General features: G+C 45.6%; 1 protein-coding gene across 1 annotated transcript; it reads right to left on the bottom strand.

Moving 5' to 3' along the window:
- Positions 1 to 1,949: 1,949 nt before the first annotated feature.
- On the bottom strand, positions 1,950 to 16,202 carry LOC144112961 (NADPH-dependent diflavin oxidoreductase 1-like). The gene is made up of 5 exons (XM_077645807.1): positions 15,328 to 16,202; positions 14,300 to 14,522; positions 13,182 to 13,493; positions 10,907 to 11,221; positions 1,950 to 8,115 (listed from the first exon to the last, which is right to left on the bottom strand). Exons 1-5 carry the CDS (start codon positions 15,995 to 15,997, stop codon positions 7,890 to 7,892), a joined length of 1,746 nt encoding a protein of 581 aa, XP_077501933.1. The 5' UTR covers positions 15,998 to 16,202; the 3' UTR covers positions 1,950 to 7,889.
- Between the last annotated feature and the right edge of the window lie 76 nt (positions 16,203 to 16,278).

Genomic DNA, 16,278 nt, shown 5'->3' with positions numbered 1-16,278 from the left:
GAACACTATCAGTGCCCTCACATGCAATGGAAAAACCTATTTAATAAACACCAAATTGTAGTGATGCATAAGACATTATTATGCACCGAGAGCTGCCGCGGTGGCTCAGTGGTTATGGTGTGTGGCTGCTGACCCGAAAGACGCGGGTTCGATCCTGGCCACAGCAGTCGCATTTCAATGGAGGCGAAATACTAGAGGCCTGTTGTACTGTGTGATGTCAGTGCACGTTAAATAATCCCACGCAGTCGAGATTTTCCATTGCCAGGGCACCGTCGCCAAGTAGCCTTAGGATGCTAAGCCCTGTGAACCAAACCATTAATATGCATACCAGGCACATGGAATTGGCCTATGGCCACTAATTAATTTATATTTCAATTCTTTTGCTCATGCTGTTCTGGTGATATTGCATGTGTTCTTTGTAACTGTGCAAACACTTGAGTATGCATGGGTAACCATGTGGTATTCACCTGTACGACCGCTAAATAATTTATAATTTAATTTCTTCTCTCATGCATGTGTCACTTTAAACAGCCGAACGATGGCTAGGGCATCAAAGGGCCGTATAGGGCACGTCAAGCATGAAAAAACTGCGAATATAATCGTTGTGTTGCCATTTTTGTTCGCCACCGCTTTCGGCAGAATGTACAACAGCCTCAATGGTCACAGGCGATGATGGCGGAACATTCACTATAAAAAGAAAATGGAGAGTGGAAACACAGTTATACGCAGACAGCACGACGATGTAGGCTCCCTACACAGTTACAATTCTACTGTGTATAAGCAAAATTGTGAACTGTGGGGTTTAACATCCCAAAGAGACATGTGGGCTATGAAGGACGCTCCAGTGGAGAGCTCCAGATGAAACCACTTGGGTGTTCTTTTAACGTGCGCTAACACAGCTCTGCTTAGTATGTCCAGCACAGGGGGGCTCGCTTCCCCAGCCATGGCGCACCTGTGGAAGTCCTAATCTTCGGAGGGGTTATTGCCCGAGAGCCTCATACCTTCAAGATATTTGGAACTTTGGGAACACACAACGAGCCACACGGTGTGGCCCAGAAGCAAACCCCCCAAACGGTGTACTTCACAAGGTTCTGGCCGGCATGCACCTCATACGACACCGGATGTGAAGCTAGGCTAGGACAGAATCAGATTCAAAGGGCCATAACACTGCAGCTGGGAAGACCAAGAGAGGAGGTAAACTGAAAGAAGTAAGCGCCTCTGGCTCACTACTCAGCTTCATTCCATCAGGGTGAATATATTGAATATTGTTTTTTTGGGGAAAGGAAATAAGGAAATGGCACATTATCTGTCTCTCATACCTGAACCCTGCCATAAGGGAAGGGATAAAGGAGGGAGTGAAAGAAAGGAAGAGGTGCCGTAGTGGAGGGCTCCGGAATAATTTCCACCACCTGGGGATCTTTAACGTGTACTGACATCGCACAGCACACAGGCGCTTTACTGTTTCGCTTCTATCGAAACACAGCCACCGCGGCCGGGTTCGAACCCGGGAACTCCGGATCAGTAGCCGAGCGCCCTAACCACTGAGCCACCGCAGCGGGTCTCTATGAGGGTGCAATCCTTCAGGTCTGCGAATAGAAAATGAAAATTGCTTTTGTTTTTGTGGAAAGGATGGCGCAGAAACTGTCTTACATCTCAGTGGACACACGAACCATGTAAGAGAAGGGATAAAGGAGGGAGTGAAAGAGGTGCCGTAGTGGAGGGCTCCGGAATAATTTCAACCACACTGCGTTTCGCCTCCATCGAAACGCGGCCGTGTTCGAAGCCAGGAACTCTGGCTCAGTAGCCAAGCGCCCCAACCACTGAGCCACCGCAGCGGGTGGTCTGTGAATAAAATATTTTCGAATAATTTCTAATACATGTACATATAGGTAGGTTACACTAAAAAAGGAGCGCTTTTCACAAAACAGCCACGAAATAAAACAACTCTGTATTGCATATAAGTTTTATTTCACTCATATTGTCACAATTCCGTGCTGCCTACTGCGGGCAGCATTAAGAAAATGGGACAGAAATTACAGACACTTTGTTAGGCGAATTGGTTCCCACATTCTTGGGTATTGAGTAGTACTGGCTATAGTAGTAATAAACTATAGCATGGAGAGTTTCGGAGAAAAAAAATACAACCCTCTGGCCTAATGCTTACATGGCAAATGAGCTGATGGAATGCTGAGCTGCTATCTCGAAGCATGAGGTGGACAGGTATTTCCTCACTGGCGGAGTGACGTCAGAGGCTGCTGTCAGCGCAGGGCACTGCTGGCAAAATACAAGATGGCTCGGGAAACAAAGCTAGAGTGGCAATAGCTGGCTTACAACGCGTGCAGGATTATCCCTTCCACACTTCTTTGCAACGCCTGAAGGCTGAGTGTTGGCTGTGGAATGCCGTTCAAAACACGCACCGTTCTCGATGGGACGTAAATCAGTCTCACCGCGTGATATGGGCCGAAATACTGCCACTAAGAGAAGGTGTGAAAATGGAACAACACTACAAGGAACAGCACGCGGGTCACCCTGTACAAGACGTATCTGCGCAGGTCGATTCGTTTTTGTCAACCGTTTTCTGGTCTTCTGTGGCTTGAAATACACAGCTAAAATATGACCAGTGTGGAATGACAGCGGTCGCCGGAAACCGACTGCAGGAGCACAATACTCTCAAGACCCGCTTCTGCATGCACCGTCTCTTATGGTACAGTTATCAAAAATGGCTGCAGCCCTGGTACTAGCTGCCTCTTTCGCCGACCCGTTGATTGCCACTTGTCGAGCTGCCTCGTGGCCTAACGCTATGACATACCGCGCGCTACTTCACATCGTTTTCCCACCCGTGAGTGTGCAGTGTCCGCTCCAGCTGTACCGGCTCTCGGTGGATGTCAACGTATTAGTTTCGTGCAAGACCGAGCCTTACCGCGCATGGGCTTTTGCCGCAAGCTGGCTGCCGATTCCACAAGGGAAGGGCAAGTTAACTGGTGTGATAAATGCGAGATGCTGCAACTGGTGAGTGCTGCTTGAGAATACCATAATGGTAGCCACAAGCTCAGACGAACAAGGAATTCTGTAACTTCTGAATATTCGGATGGGTAATAAATTGAGTACAATACAGATCGAATCGAATAGCAAGTGCCATTTGCTAACTATTTGAAATTTTGAATATTTAAACACTCTTATACTGGAACTAGAGTGCTGTAACACATATACTGAGCTAAAAATTGCGTTAGACTCACTTGACGTTTGGCACAGTTCTAGCCAATTTAATGTTTTGGCACAGTATGATGCAGAAAATCGCATTTGTATCAAAATGGCACAATTGGTGCAAATGTCCCACCTAATCACAAATATTTGTCTACGCTTGCTTTACATTAGGGCTTCTAAGAGAAGGGAAATTTAAGAGTTGATGGCGGCCGAGAATACGGGTAGAAAAATGGGAGAGGGGTGGGGTGGGGGTTAAAAATTTGCTGGGACGGAGTGGCTAAAGCTATAATGCAAGATGGGCATTCATAGAGGTCAGAGGGAGGTCTTCATTTTCCACTGGACTTAATGCGGCTAACAACGTTTTGTTCACTTACCCACCCGACACATGGGAAAGCCCATTTTTGGTCGTTTCACTCTTTCACAGATTAAAATTCCGAATATCATTTTATAAGCTCCTACACCCAGCAAATGATACATGCAACAGATCCTTTTCCGATGGCATGTTCCAGTTAATAACAATATAGCAAGCAGTCCACTCTACTGCCCAAGTACACGTAAAAGTACTGCTAACAGGTGTGCAAAAAAGGAGACATGCGCCAATTATCAGAGTTCAGTTTTAATTATAAAGTTGGCATTTCCATTGTTTCAGGTTTTGAAAGTTGCAGTGAGGCATGGCATACCTGTTGCCTTCCAGAGCTGCCTCTTTTGCAGGGTGTGTTGCTGAGCGAGTTGGTTTGACATTCTGAACACTGAAGCGCTGGCAGACGACGGACGAAGGGAGGACGAGACACACAGAGCGCTGAACTGACAACTTTAATGCCAAAGGAGGGCGATCCTCACGTTTTTATACAGTTACCCAAGATTAGCCTGTGGTTACAGGGTGCATGCACAATTCAAAGCAAAAAAAAAAAAAAAATCAGGGAAAGTGCATGTCTTCACGCTGCTTTCCGAGATTTTAATGTCTATTTTGCATCTTTGCCTTTTGCATTTTATTGTTTTTATCTCTGTCATCGCCAGCCGAACAGGACTGCCGGTGTATGTAGATATTTCTTTTTACCAAGAGTTGTTATTGTGTCCATTTTCCCCCTCTCCCCTTCGTTGCCACGACTTGATTTTGGCATGATTGGGGGTGTGCGTGATGTTTGGCCAACGGGAGTGGGTCGAACTCCCTTGTGTCTTTTGTTTCTATATGGTGTGGGTTCAAAGTGTGCCTGTGCGCTTCCCCTGCTTTTTAATTTTTTTTTTGCTTTGAATTGCGCATGCACCCACAGGCTAATCTTGGGTAACTGTATAAAAACGTGAGGATCGCCCTCCTTTGGCGTTAAATTTGTTAGTTCAGCGCACTGTGTGTCTCGTCCTCCCTTTGCCCGTCGTCTGCCAGCGCTTCAGTGTTCAGACTATCTCTTTTGCTGCACAAAAGGGGAATAGAAATGAGTTTACGACAGTTCCCACCCATAGCGCTGTTTACTTAGTGACCTACCTGCTAAATGGCATATATCCTAAATCCATCAGTGCTGGCTAGGCTTTGAGGGCAAGTCAGCCAGTTCGGTTGCAGAGAGAGAGAGAAGTTGTAGAGGAAAGGCAGGGAGGTTAACTAGTAGAATGTTCCGGTTGGCTACCCTGCACTGGGGCAGAGGGATGAGGGGGGCGTAAAAGAATAATAAGAAGAGCAATGTGGTCTGTATCTGGCACGACAAAAAATGACGAACGCACTGAAGGTCACAGGTCGCCGCAGCTGTAGCCTGCACATCTTGAGAGCTGCCGAACGCTTTTACATGAGTAGAACACATCTTCAGTCCTCCATCACTAATACGAGGCAGACAGGCAGCACAGACGTTCCAGTGTGTAGAAAGGCTGCTTGCCGTTGCGGCTGATAATGTTGATGACAACGTAAGCATCGGACTTATTAGAAGGATGAGGCTGGAGGATGCGTTGTGCCAGGACTATAAGATGCCAGAGCATCTTATAGTCCGCATACTATAAGATGCTCTCGACATTAGTAAGACAACATGGCACCAAATTTTGCATGAAAACTTGGGGAAACGAAAGCTGACTGCCAGAATTGTGCCACACACTCTCACACAGGACCAAAGGACATGCGGGCATCAGTGAGCGCCGATTTGCTCTCCGAGACAGAGAAGGCTGCATTCATCGACAGCAGCATTGCTGAAGACGAAACATGGCATTTTCAATACGATCCTCAAACAAAGAGGCAGAGCGCCGAATAGCCGTCCACAAGCTCTCCGGCGTCGAGAAAGGTGTGGCGACAGACGACCAGAACAAAGACGATGCCGACAGTTTTTTTTCGATGCCAGAGGTGTCATACACCACGAGTTCGTACCACAAGGGCAGACGGTGAATCAGGAGTTTTATATCCGCATGCTCCAACACATGCGTGATGCACTGCAACGCCATCGCCCTGACTTATGGGTGCCTGGACAATGCAGTCTTCCCCACGATAACGCAAGGCCGCACATTGCTCTCAGCATGACAAAATTTCTTGCCCAGCACAGCATTACTGTACTTCCCCATCCGCCATCCTCTCCTGACCGCTCCCAATGCGCCTTTTTCTGTTTCCTCGTGTGAAGAGAGCCCTAAAAGGTCTCTGGATGGGGAGCGTGGAAGGTTCCTGGATGGGGAGCGTGCAGGCAATTCAAGACGCAATGACAAAGGCGGTGACAGCCCTGCCAAAAGAAGCATTTTCCAACTGTTTCCAAGACCTCAAGAAGCGTTGGAATCTGTGTATAGACTGCAAGGGAGACTATTTCAAAGGGGTGCTGCACAAATTATTTCAATGTTAAACGCATTTTTTTCAATGGACTCAGTTTCGGAACTTTACGGACAAAGGTTGTATATACAGGTACTATCGCGCTCAATATGACTTGCAACACCAAGTAGCATGGCCGCAGAGCTTCCCAGAAGCATGGTAGGGCCGACAAGCGGCGCGCTCGAAAACAAAAGGGAAAGGATTTCGCTGCTTCGGCCATCAACATTCTCCTCGGCGTTGTCCGGTCTTGGCAGTACCATAGCATTATCGCGTCGCCGACATCTGCTGACGATGACTGCATAACAACACAAGGCGCATGCCACATCTTGTTTAGTTCTTTTTGTTATCACCTGATTTCAACAATAAAAACTGCGGTCCAAATTCCAAGTCGATCACAGTACGACTGGAGTGGTCCTGACGATTTGTGCCGCTTTCAGAGATGCTCTGTGCTTTGCTGCTGCAAATATGTCTAAAGTCCCAGAAAGCGAACGTGTACAGATCGTGGAACTATCCCTAAGGTCATATTCTCAGTGCAGGATTGCAGAGATGACGGGACGGTCAACCGCATCGTGCAAGCTTACCGTGAAGAAGGCCGCATTTCAGATGCTCCACATGACCGGCGCCCGCAGGCGACTACAGAGACAGAAGACTAAGTTTTGATCACGGCAGCCTGTGCTAACCGTTCGGCACAGTGCAAGAGTTCTCTGATGCTGCAGGAGTTTCTGCGTCAATTGAAACCGTGAAAAGGCGGCTAGCAGAAGCCGGTCTAAAGAGTCGAGTAGCCGTGCAGAAGCCAAGATTGACTACACAATACAAAGCGGCCCGTCTCCAGTTCGCCAATGAGCACAGTAGCTGGAGCGTTGACGAGTGGAAGACAGTATCTTTTCAGGCGAATCAACCTTCACCACTGTCTGGGACCAGGCGCGGCGTGTGTGGCGTCCTGACAACGGTCGCTATGATGCTGAATATATTCAGTATGTGACTTCAAGCGGCAAGACTGCTGTCAACGTATGGGGAGCTGTGTCGACGGAAGGACTGGGTCCACTGCTCCGAATTGAAGGCACCCTGACCTGCGAAAAGTACTGCGAGATTCTAGACTACACTATGATTCCATCATATGTTTTGGACGGCCCATTTCCACATGGCAATTTTCTTTCCCAGCAAGACCTATCCCCCATCCACACAGGAAGGTGGGTGAAGACATTGTTAGAAGAGCGTGGTGTTCCCCAGCTTCAATGCATTCCTAAGGGTGCGGACTTGAATATTATTGAACATGTATGGGGCCGCATGAAAAATTACCCTGTCCAAGCAAGGACTGCACAGTGCATTCGGCGACCACTAGTGGGTTGCCATCGAAGCAGCATGGAATGCCATTTGAGCGGACACCAGCTACATTGAAGCTCTATACGCATCCTTTCCTTTGAGGATACAAGAAGTCATCAGGGCCTGTGGCGGGATGACACGCTACTGAGTGACTCCATTTTCCTTGTTATTTTCTCTTGAAAACAAAGGTCCTCGTTATGCCTCCTTTCTTTTTTACGTTTCCTCGGGGAAAATAAGAATGCTAAAACAGTGATGCTTTTTGGGGCTAAATTAATTGCAGCTTTTTTTGTGGACTGCTCGCTCATGGAGCGCACTTTGGCAACCGTAGATACGTCATGGTCGTCAGTATGAAAGCATTCTCGCGGGAAAACTAAACGTGCCAATGCCTGTGAGCAATGACGCTCTCAGATTGCGTTGAGCGGACGACGTGGGGGATGCAGCTGACTGCTGGAACAGCAGAATCCTTTCCACTTCGTTTTCAAGCGCACCGCTTGTAGGCACCACTTTGCGCCTGTAAAGCACTGCGGCCACACGCTCGCATGTTGCAAGTCATATTGAGCGCGATAGTATCTTACAGCACACAACAGAATCTGTGCTATGACCAGGCTTCTATTTGGAGTCGTCTAGATTTTTCAAGATTTTTTAACAATTCCTCAGCATTCTCATCAGTAAGGGAGCCAGACCTCTTGACAACAGCCTTGAAGGCATCACGCACACTGGGCACCATGTCTTTTGCGTTGCCGGCAATGTAGAGCACTCCACCATTGCACAGCAGCTGCCAAACCTTGTCTTCATGCTCTGCAATACGATGCTGGACGTATCTGAAAAGGCAAGGACTCATTGTTTAACACTTTCAGCCAATTCCGCGCACAAAAAATGTATGTTTAACAGTGATTCTGTTACATTTTTATGTGTTCATTTCAACTGGGACGAACAATGAAAACAATGGCAGAGCACAAATGATAACTAAGCGCCTTCCTGAACAACCAGCTCACACTGCAAGAACTCTACACTAGGCAGCAGTTTGGACATCACAGGCTGGTAAAATTTTGAGCACTACAGAGGAACATGGCTAGAGGAAGCAGTGCGAAAAGACGAGGACAAACAAAGAAGTTAACAGGACACATGCCCGACTTTTACTGACTGACAAGGAATATGGTGTCCTAGAAGGGTGTTAATTTTTATACAGATTTTATGTTCGTGTACTGACTTTGCTTTTCTGTTATTCCTTTTTTTTTTACTAGTTCCGGGTAAAACTGCCTCGCGTTCGTTGCTATGATTGCGTAGTTCTGACTCAGCTTAGGCTCCGTTCTGTTATCCTTTTTAGAAATGTTTTTTTGGTTTGGTTTGGTTTATTGAGGTAATACATAGTTCTTGTCCCTGAGGCAGGGCAAAAGGAGGGAACACATTTTCCTGACTAGGCCCTGGCCTCGGAGGGCACCGACGGTGCAGCTTCTGTTGCTTCTGTTGCAGCTTCGGTGCTGTTGCTTCTGTAATCCTTTACCTTTAACTTTATGATAAGTTTTCATTTGCTGTTAACTTTTACTTTTGACTTTACATTTTGTTTTTGACACTGCTCTGGCTCGCGCTTTTAATTTTGCCACTCTTCAATGTTTCCTAGTTTTCTACTGATCTTGGTTTCAGCTCACCGGGTCTGTTGAGCGTTCAATTCTTGCTGTACATGCGCCAAGCATTTGATAGGCTATTGATGGATGGTGTTTTGATATGAAGATTTCTTTCTCTTGTGTGCTATTAATGGTTTTCTTGCGTCACGTGGGTCCTGGCTTGCATTTACAAACCTGATTGTTGCTCTCAATAAATTGTTGGTTCGGCGCCTGTCCTGTTAGCTTCTGTGTTTGTCCTCGTCTTTTTGCACTGCTTCCTCTAGCCATGCAACAAGACCAACAAGCCGAAACCCCAACACTAAAGGAACATGAGTAGGAAAAACATGCTGCCTTACTACGCCTATTCAAACTTGGCTTTAGTGAAAACCAGTGAATCCAACAGTTTCTTGGCATTGTCAATAAAATAAATAATCCTGATGTAAACTAAAAGCTGCAATGCTATCCCAGAAAGCAATGCCACACATCTTCCACATAGTTACTAGGCTTAGTATGCAAAAAATGCGAAAGAAACCAAGCTTTTAAGTCATGCAGTGTACACGTGAGATAACTAGAGACAAGCAAACACTGTGGATTCTTGCTTATTAGATTTCAAGGTTTATTCAAACTGTCTGTATAGGCACACCAATTTCAGGTGTATTAAAAAAGGCTCCCTTCAACTCAACTCCAGATATTTCTAAGAGATTTTGGGTTTGAATAACCGAGAATCAATTGTACCACCTAATTCAAGACTTGCTATCTCAAGCAGACGTGAACAACACCTTTTAAAGAAACTCTGAGGCCTTTGGCTCTCTCGTAGGGGGAGGTAGCAGCAATATCTGTACTGCAATAAGTATCCCCCTTCCTCTCTACTTCAAGAGTGCCTTCTCCAAAGCCCACCTGGGTCACATATCATATAAGGCATATTTTCAAAAGCACCCACAGCCCAGCCTATAAGGATAGCTTTCTCGCTGCTCAGCAGGAAAACGTGACTGTTTTTGGTTACGACATATATACTAAAGTGCAGAGCTAGATGCAGATATTACTTAGTACTCCAGGGAAAACTCCGTATACAGCTATGGCTGCAAGAAAAAAAAAAAGAGCATGCAAAGAACGTAGCCACACTCCAGCCAGAAAAAAAGAAAAAGGAGCACGGTGATCCTACCAGAAAATTAAATATTAATAACAGCATTAACTTTACTTTTCAGCAACATTGAACGCATGCTACAAAAGCTGAAAATTTCAGCCGATGTTAGCATACAACTTGAGAGACCCTATTTTGATGCACAGAGCTTTCCACGGGGATAGATATTTCTCTACTGAACTGCCATCTTATAAGTGAAAGCATCTGAAAAAAAAAAATAATAATAATTGGTAGGGGTTTAACACAGTTGAACTGAGTAGACGTGCGAAAGCAGGTGTTTATTCTTCAATTGGAGGGGGCACTAAAGCTCAGCTTTAAGGGTATGACATAATATCTTAAGAGAATTAATGCCCATATATGCAGCATTGGTCACTTTCTACTGAACATTCATAGACAGCGGCGAGTCCTCATAAGACTACCAGTGCAGTGGCGCAGCGGCTAAGAGATGCGCCACTGCACTAGCGGGTGGCTATTTCTATCACGGCCACCAGTAGAGATTGTGCAAGCCATGTTGCTTTTCACGAGCAACCTCTCGTGCAGTTGGCGCGACGCTGCTCCGAACTTACCAGAGTAACTCGGGTTGCTAGGCAATGGCACAAGATCGTACATACGAGCGTACGTATGGTGACAAGATTCTTGGTCAGTGTTGGTGAGCGTATGAATGCTTTCCCACTAAAAGCAACAGCAACAAAGGGAAAGGGTAGGAAAAGTGCAGGAGCCCTTGTGTTCCATTACTGTGCTTTTAACTTCAACTTCAACCAGTTTATTCAAACATCCATAGTTTATTTTCTTGCCATTCTATTAAAGAAAATTTGCACAGTAGGAAACAAAGGACAACAACTGGTTAAAAGATCTATGGCAACTTACATTTTGTGGTCCTGGTCTCTTGAGAAGGCAGTCACCAAATCAAGCAGCCCATTGGCCCCAAGCTGTGTCCACTCCTTCTCAAAAAAGAAATCGTTCTTTGCATTGCGACAGCCAAAGAACAGGAGGTTCCTGCTAATCCCCCGTTGGGCACGATCCTGGATTATGCCACAGAACGGGGCACAACCTGTTCCTGGTCCCACCATGATGGCAGGCACGTCATCAGGGGGCATTCGAAGGCTGCCCTTCCTGGTAGTAACAGTCACGCTTGGCTGCCTGGTGGGCTCGAGGCTGGCCAAGAATCTGGTGCAGAGGCCCCTGAACAGTGAGATAGTTATTAGGCCTCCATGATTTCCATGTGCACAGCAATTTGAATGCCCAGGGCACACTGGTTCCTCCCCATTGACCACTTTTTGCTATGTCCCTGTTAAGCCTCAAATTGAGCTTAGCTGGATTTTAGGGCATTAAACATGTCTCCCTGTCAATAAAGTAATGTTAAAAATCCTTGGTTGTGAAGCTTTCCATGTTTTGCATGCCTTGTGGCACTACCCCAGATTTTTGGGTTAAGTAGCCAAGGCAACATCTACCAAAAAATGTGCGACGTCACAGCTTTAAATAAAAAATACTTTTTGATATAGCCAAGGCGACAAAAAATACAGTCTGTTTCTCACTCTTAGTACTGCAAAGCAAAGCAAACGCAACCAGAGAGGGTTATGTTCTACTGTACAATTCCAATGGTGCAAAATCATACTTGTGGTTTGAATTGAGCACCGCAGAGCCCACTTTCCTAGGATGTGCTAATGCTACACAATCCAAGAAAGTGTTGTGGCTAATATGAAAGCACAAAAACAGATAGCACATATTTTTACATATTTAAGGGACACTGAATAAACTCCACACAATTTCTGTTCCTAGCAAAAATCAACTACTTGGCCTGTTGCAACTTTGTTGGTGTTTTTCCGGCAGCAAAATATGAATTCATTGCTGCAAAAACTACATTGAAAAATGAACTTTTAAAGCGATAGCTGTAAGTCTCCTGTTCAGAAGAAAATGTGGCATCCCGTCAGTGGCATCTGGCGTTGAGCTGCGAAACTCTGGATTGCTCGAAAATGTTTGACGTCGCACGTGGAGCAGCGGGATCGAAAATTGATTAAAGCATTACATAAATTGTGATTACAAGGTCTCAATATGACTCAAATGTTGTTACAAAATGAAACTATATAAAGTAAATGAACTGCAATGAAAAGAAAATTGGGGCAATTACGAAGGAATCAAACCCCTGACTCTTGCATAGCAATCCAGACACGCTACCCCTAGGCTTAGTTTACGGCTTGGTTAATGCAGGGTTTTACGTTCATGTCACATAGTATTTCACATAATGTGGTAGCTTACAAAATGTATGCTAATGAGTATGTGGTTAAGTAGAGGCACTAAGGAAGCAGTGATTAAGCGACTAGCAAAGCGCTTGTCGGTGAGGGGTGAGTGTACGCGAATGACTGTATGCTTGTGTCACGTGACAGCAGCTGTGTCATGTGATCTGGTAACATTGGTAGAGCACATGATCGGGTGATCAAGTGGAGTCGCTGACCACGCATTAATACTATCGCGCCATCTTAAAAGCTAAACTCAAGTCACCCCCTTCCCCTTTTTTCCCCCATCACTCAACTCAAACTCATGACGTCAACTGTGATCGAAAAAGATTCCGTGGTCACCGTTGAGAGAATGAATGACAATGTAGCCCAGCCTTAGAGATCCAAGTGCAAAAAGCAATACTGCTGTCATTGCAGTCTACTAGGAGAAATGGCCCATGGCAGTGATACCAATATTTCATTTTTTGACCCTTTCTAGCATGAAGCAGCTCCATTTTCAGTAGAAGTAGCCTCTCTGTCATTAGAACACAGTAACCTATCGATAACGGACATCTTCCACCTGTCCTCGGCATCCTTTAAAGAAGCCACTGCTACAGTTTGTGCTGTCACGTTTTTGTTTTGCAATGTTAGAAAGCTTACTTGAAGGCTATGGCAAGGGAACTTATGCACAACTGAAAACTGCTTCCCCTCATCCAAAGTGCATAGCTTCAAACAAACTGATGGCCTGCATTATTGGGCCTTACAATGCTTTTGTTCCAGCCGTGAGCCCTTTCCACACACAGCATATGCATGCTGCACCATGCAACTGTATGCGTGCACGAGTGCAAAGGATGCTTTTACTTGCATTGCCAGCCACTCATGTCTAGCAGTGAATCAAAGGGCGCTCTTATTTCAGCTGTTCACATTACCTGCGTGGCTTCTTCAGTTTGGTACGGAAGTTCACAATGGCTGCCAGAATGTGGATTTGGCCCGGGTGGTAGCGCAACGAGTTAGCAATTGAGAAATAGCGTGGACGGATGGGTGGAATCAAATCGAAGAGGTAGGCTAGTGGCACATTGGCTGTGGTGTGAGGGAAGTCAGTAAACACCTCCAACACAGTTCGTCGTGGCCTGATGGCATATTCCACAAGGTCTTCCTGACCGCCAGTAGTGCTGAACTCTCGAAGGCGCTCCTTCTCGAGGTCACTGCCACCAAAGTGCCAGAAGAGCTCAAAAAAGGACCTAGGCAAGAGGGAAGGGACAAAGAAAAGGTCTGTAATATTAAAATACTGCATTTTATGGTCCTTGTAAATGGTTTGCAAATGAATTCAATCAAGGGCTGCTGTTTTGCAGTTAAACACAAGTTTAAGAAATCTCATTATGCAAACTTGAGAGCTTTAAGACTGTCCAAACATTCTGACAGATGGTAAAGCATAAATATGCGCCTCTGGTTGAATTGCTACACTAAAACAAAGACTACTTTGCATAGGACTATATATCACATACAAACTTATCTCCTTTATTATCTGGAGTGCAGTTAACTCTGTACAAAATAGTGTGCTAAATATGTATTCAGTCTGGGTTTCTCAAAAACAACCAGAGGGAAAAAGGCCGCATGAAATTAAACACCTTTCACTTGGCAAGTGCATTTACCATGCATGTTTATTTATAAATGAAACATGTTGGCAGCAGTCCCCAGTTAATGCACGAAACATACTCTTCTCAATCTGCACTTCTTTTGTACATCTGTCAAAGCAGCAAGGGGAGAAATTCACAAGCTGGCATGCAGGATTCCTACCAGAATGCATAAAAATAGTGGAAACACAAAATCTTCAGGTTGTGAGTTTACTTCTTCTGCAGCACGAGCGTCATTCCCCCCAAGCAATGGCGTGTGAAGCCTCCTGCCTCCAAGGGTGCCACCCACTGGCCCCCTAGGCCGGGGATTGCCCAACCACCCTCCTCAGTGTCTCTAACATATCCTTCATAAGTCACAAAGTGCACATTTAGGGTAGTAAACAAGCATACTAGAACAACAGGTAGGGTCTCACCTCTTTGGAATATATGTGAGGTCGAAGTACTTTCGCACACAGATGTCAAGTGAAAATGGTGCTGCTAAGAAATGTGGAAATGGCGTGCCCTCTTCCATTGGTGCCAATGTAATGTGCATGTCAGCCTTCAGGCTGAACAGCCTGAAAAACTCATCGATATCTTCTTCACAATTCTCTGGGTAGACAACCACCACATCACCAGGCTCAAAGGTCATCCCAGAACCTACCAGGCAATGAAAGACAAGAAAATGATCAAACTCTGCTACTCACTACACAGTGAATGCCAAAAAAACTGCGCGAGGACAACGGGACAAGAAGTGGCACAAAGACACACACACAAAACACTAGTTTTTCTGTGCTTTGTTCCTCCTCTTGTCCCGTTGTCTTTGCGCAGTTTCTTTGGCATTCACTATTAACCTACTAGCCCAACATTGTCTTACTTCACTACACAACCCTTTTAACTAAAGATCCTTAGAAAGTGCTAGCTATTAACCCCTTAGCTGCCCACTATACCGAGGGCAGTCTTTATAAACTGAGCTAATCACAAGCCACTGGACAATTTTTCGCCTAATGACAAGTTCAACTCATTCCGAATTTCTCACATCTGATTTCACAGTGCATGAGCAACTCTGCATGTCAAAGTAGCTCTGCTAACACAGTTGAAAGCTGCAAACAAACGGAAGCATTTCAGGCCAAGCCATAAATAATAATGAAATCAAGTTGCAGAATGCAAAGGTGTTCATTAATAACCTTACGTAAAGCTTTCTGTAACAAGCTGTCATATTAGTGATTGCTTCTCTGCTCTGACAGTTCTTATAGAAGTTAAATATGCTCCTCTTGATGCTTTCAATTCATTAACGACAACATATTAACATAATAATGCCTGCTCAACTAGTGTTATCATAACATAGTTTACTGCTCAGGGTATCAGCCTCATTTTTTCTTTGCTTCAGACTGTGAAGACGCCTCATGGGATACGCCTCAAAAATAAAACCGCCAGTAGGAAAGGACAGTACGAAAAAACCAACCTTCAATATTCAGTTTAATCAGTCGTACGTCTTGAAAGTGGTCGGGGCTGGTAACACGTTGATTGCAAACCACAGTGGCGTTGAACAACTTCTCATTGCTAAGACGAGGAGTGACTACAGATGCCGTGTCGCAGTTGATTGCGTACTTCGGCGCGGGTAGGATTTCTTCACTGACAGGTAGGCACCCGTTGGGAAGCGGGTACAGGTCCATAACAATCTTCCAGAATTCTACCAGCCACGGATCCAGCATTCCGTCTACTCCAAGTTCGTGTTGCTCATCGGCATACAGAGGGTCCAGCAAGCACTGGGCGCCTAATTGACCAAGACGTCTATACAGGCGTTTCGCAGTGAAATTGAACTTCAAGTACGACGAGTCCCCCAGCCCGATCACACAATGTCTCATTGCCTGCAGCGAATTCAGTGGCAGGCTCTTTCGCAGCAAAAACGACCAGAAACACTTCATATTGTCGGGCTCCTCGCCTTGCCCTGTAGTAGCGCAGACGAACACAACTAACTTTTCCTTGATTAGCTCGGTAACAGGATAATCGTCCATAGCCAAGACAGAGACGCTAAATCTGTAACGTCTCGCTTGCCTACCGATTCTTTCGGCGACATCCTGAGCGGTGCCCGTCTGGCTTCCGTACAGGACCAGAAAACGCCGACCAAGCATGTCTGCAATATTTCCTTTCACGCACAGATTTTCAGCCAAAAGTTTGAGCTATAAACGAGCCAACGACGACAGGTCACAAAGTGAAGGATTACACAGTGAAAAAGACTGCCTCACACGCAAAACAGGCGTGCCCAGCACATTGAAGGCAAGCAAGCTGCAGGCCTGCAGGCACCGCTACTACTTACTACCACGCGCTTTGACTACTGTTATAAATATGCCGCAGTTTCGAACAAAAGTGTTTCCAAAATAACAACGCGCAAATAAAAATATTACTTAATAAT

This window comes from Amblyomma americanum, chromosome 1 (assembly GCF_052857255.1).
Source record: "Amblyomma americanum isolate KBUSLIRL-KWMA chromosome 1, ASM5285725v1, whole genome shotgun sequence".
In the NCBI taxonomy this organism is placed as follows: domain Eukaryota; kingdom Metazoa; phylum Arthropoda; class Arachnida; order Ixodida; family Ixodidae; genus Amblyomma; species Amblyomma americanum.
This window is presented reverse-complemented; position numbering and strand designations above follow the sequence as displayed.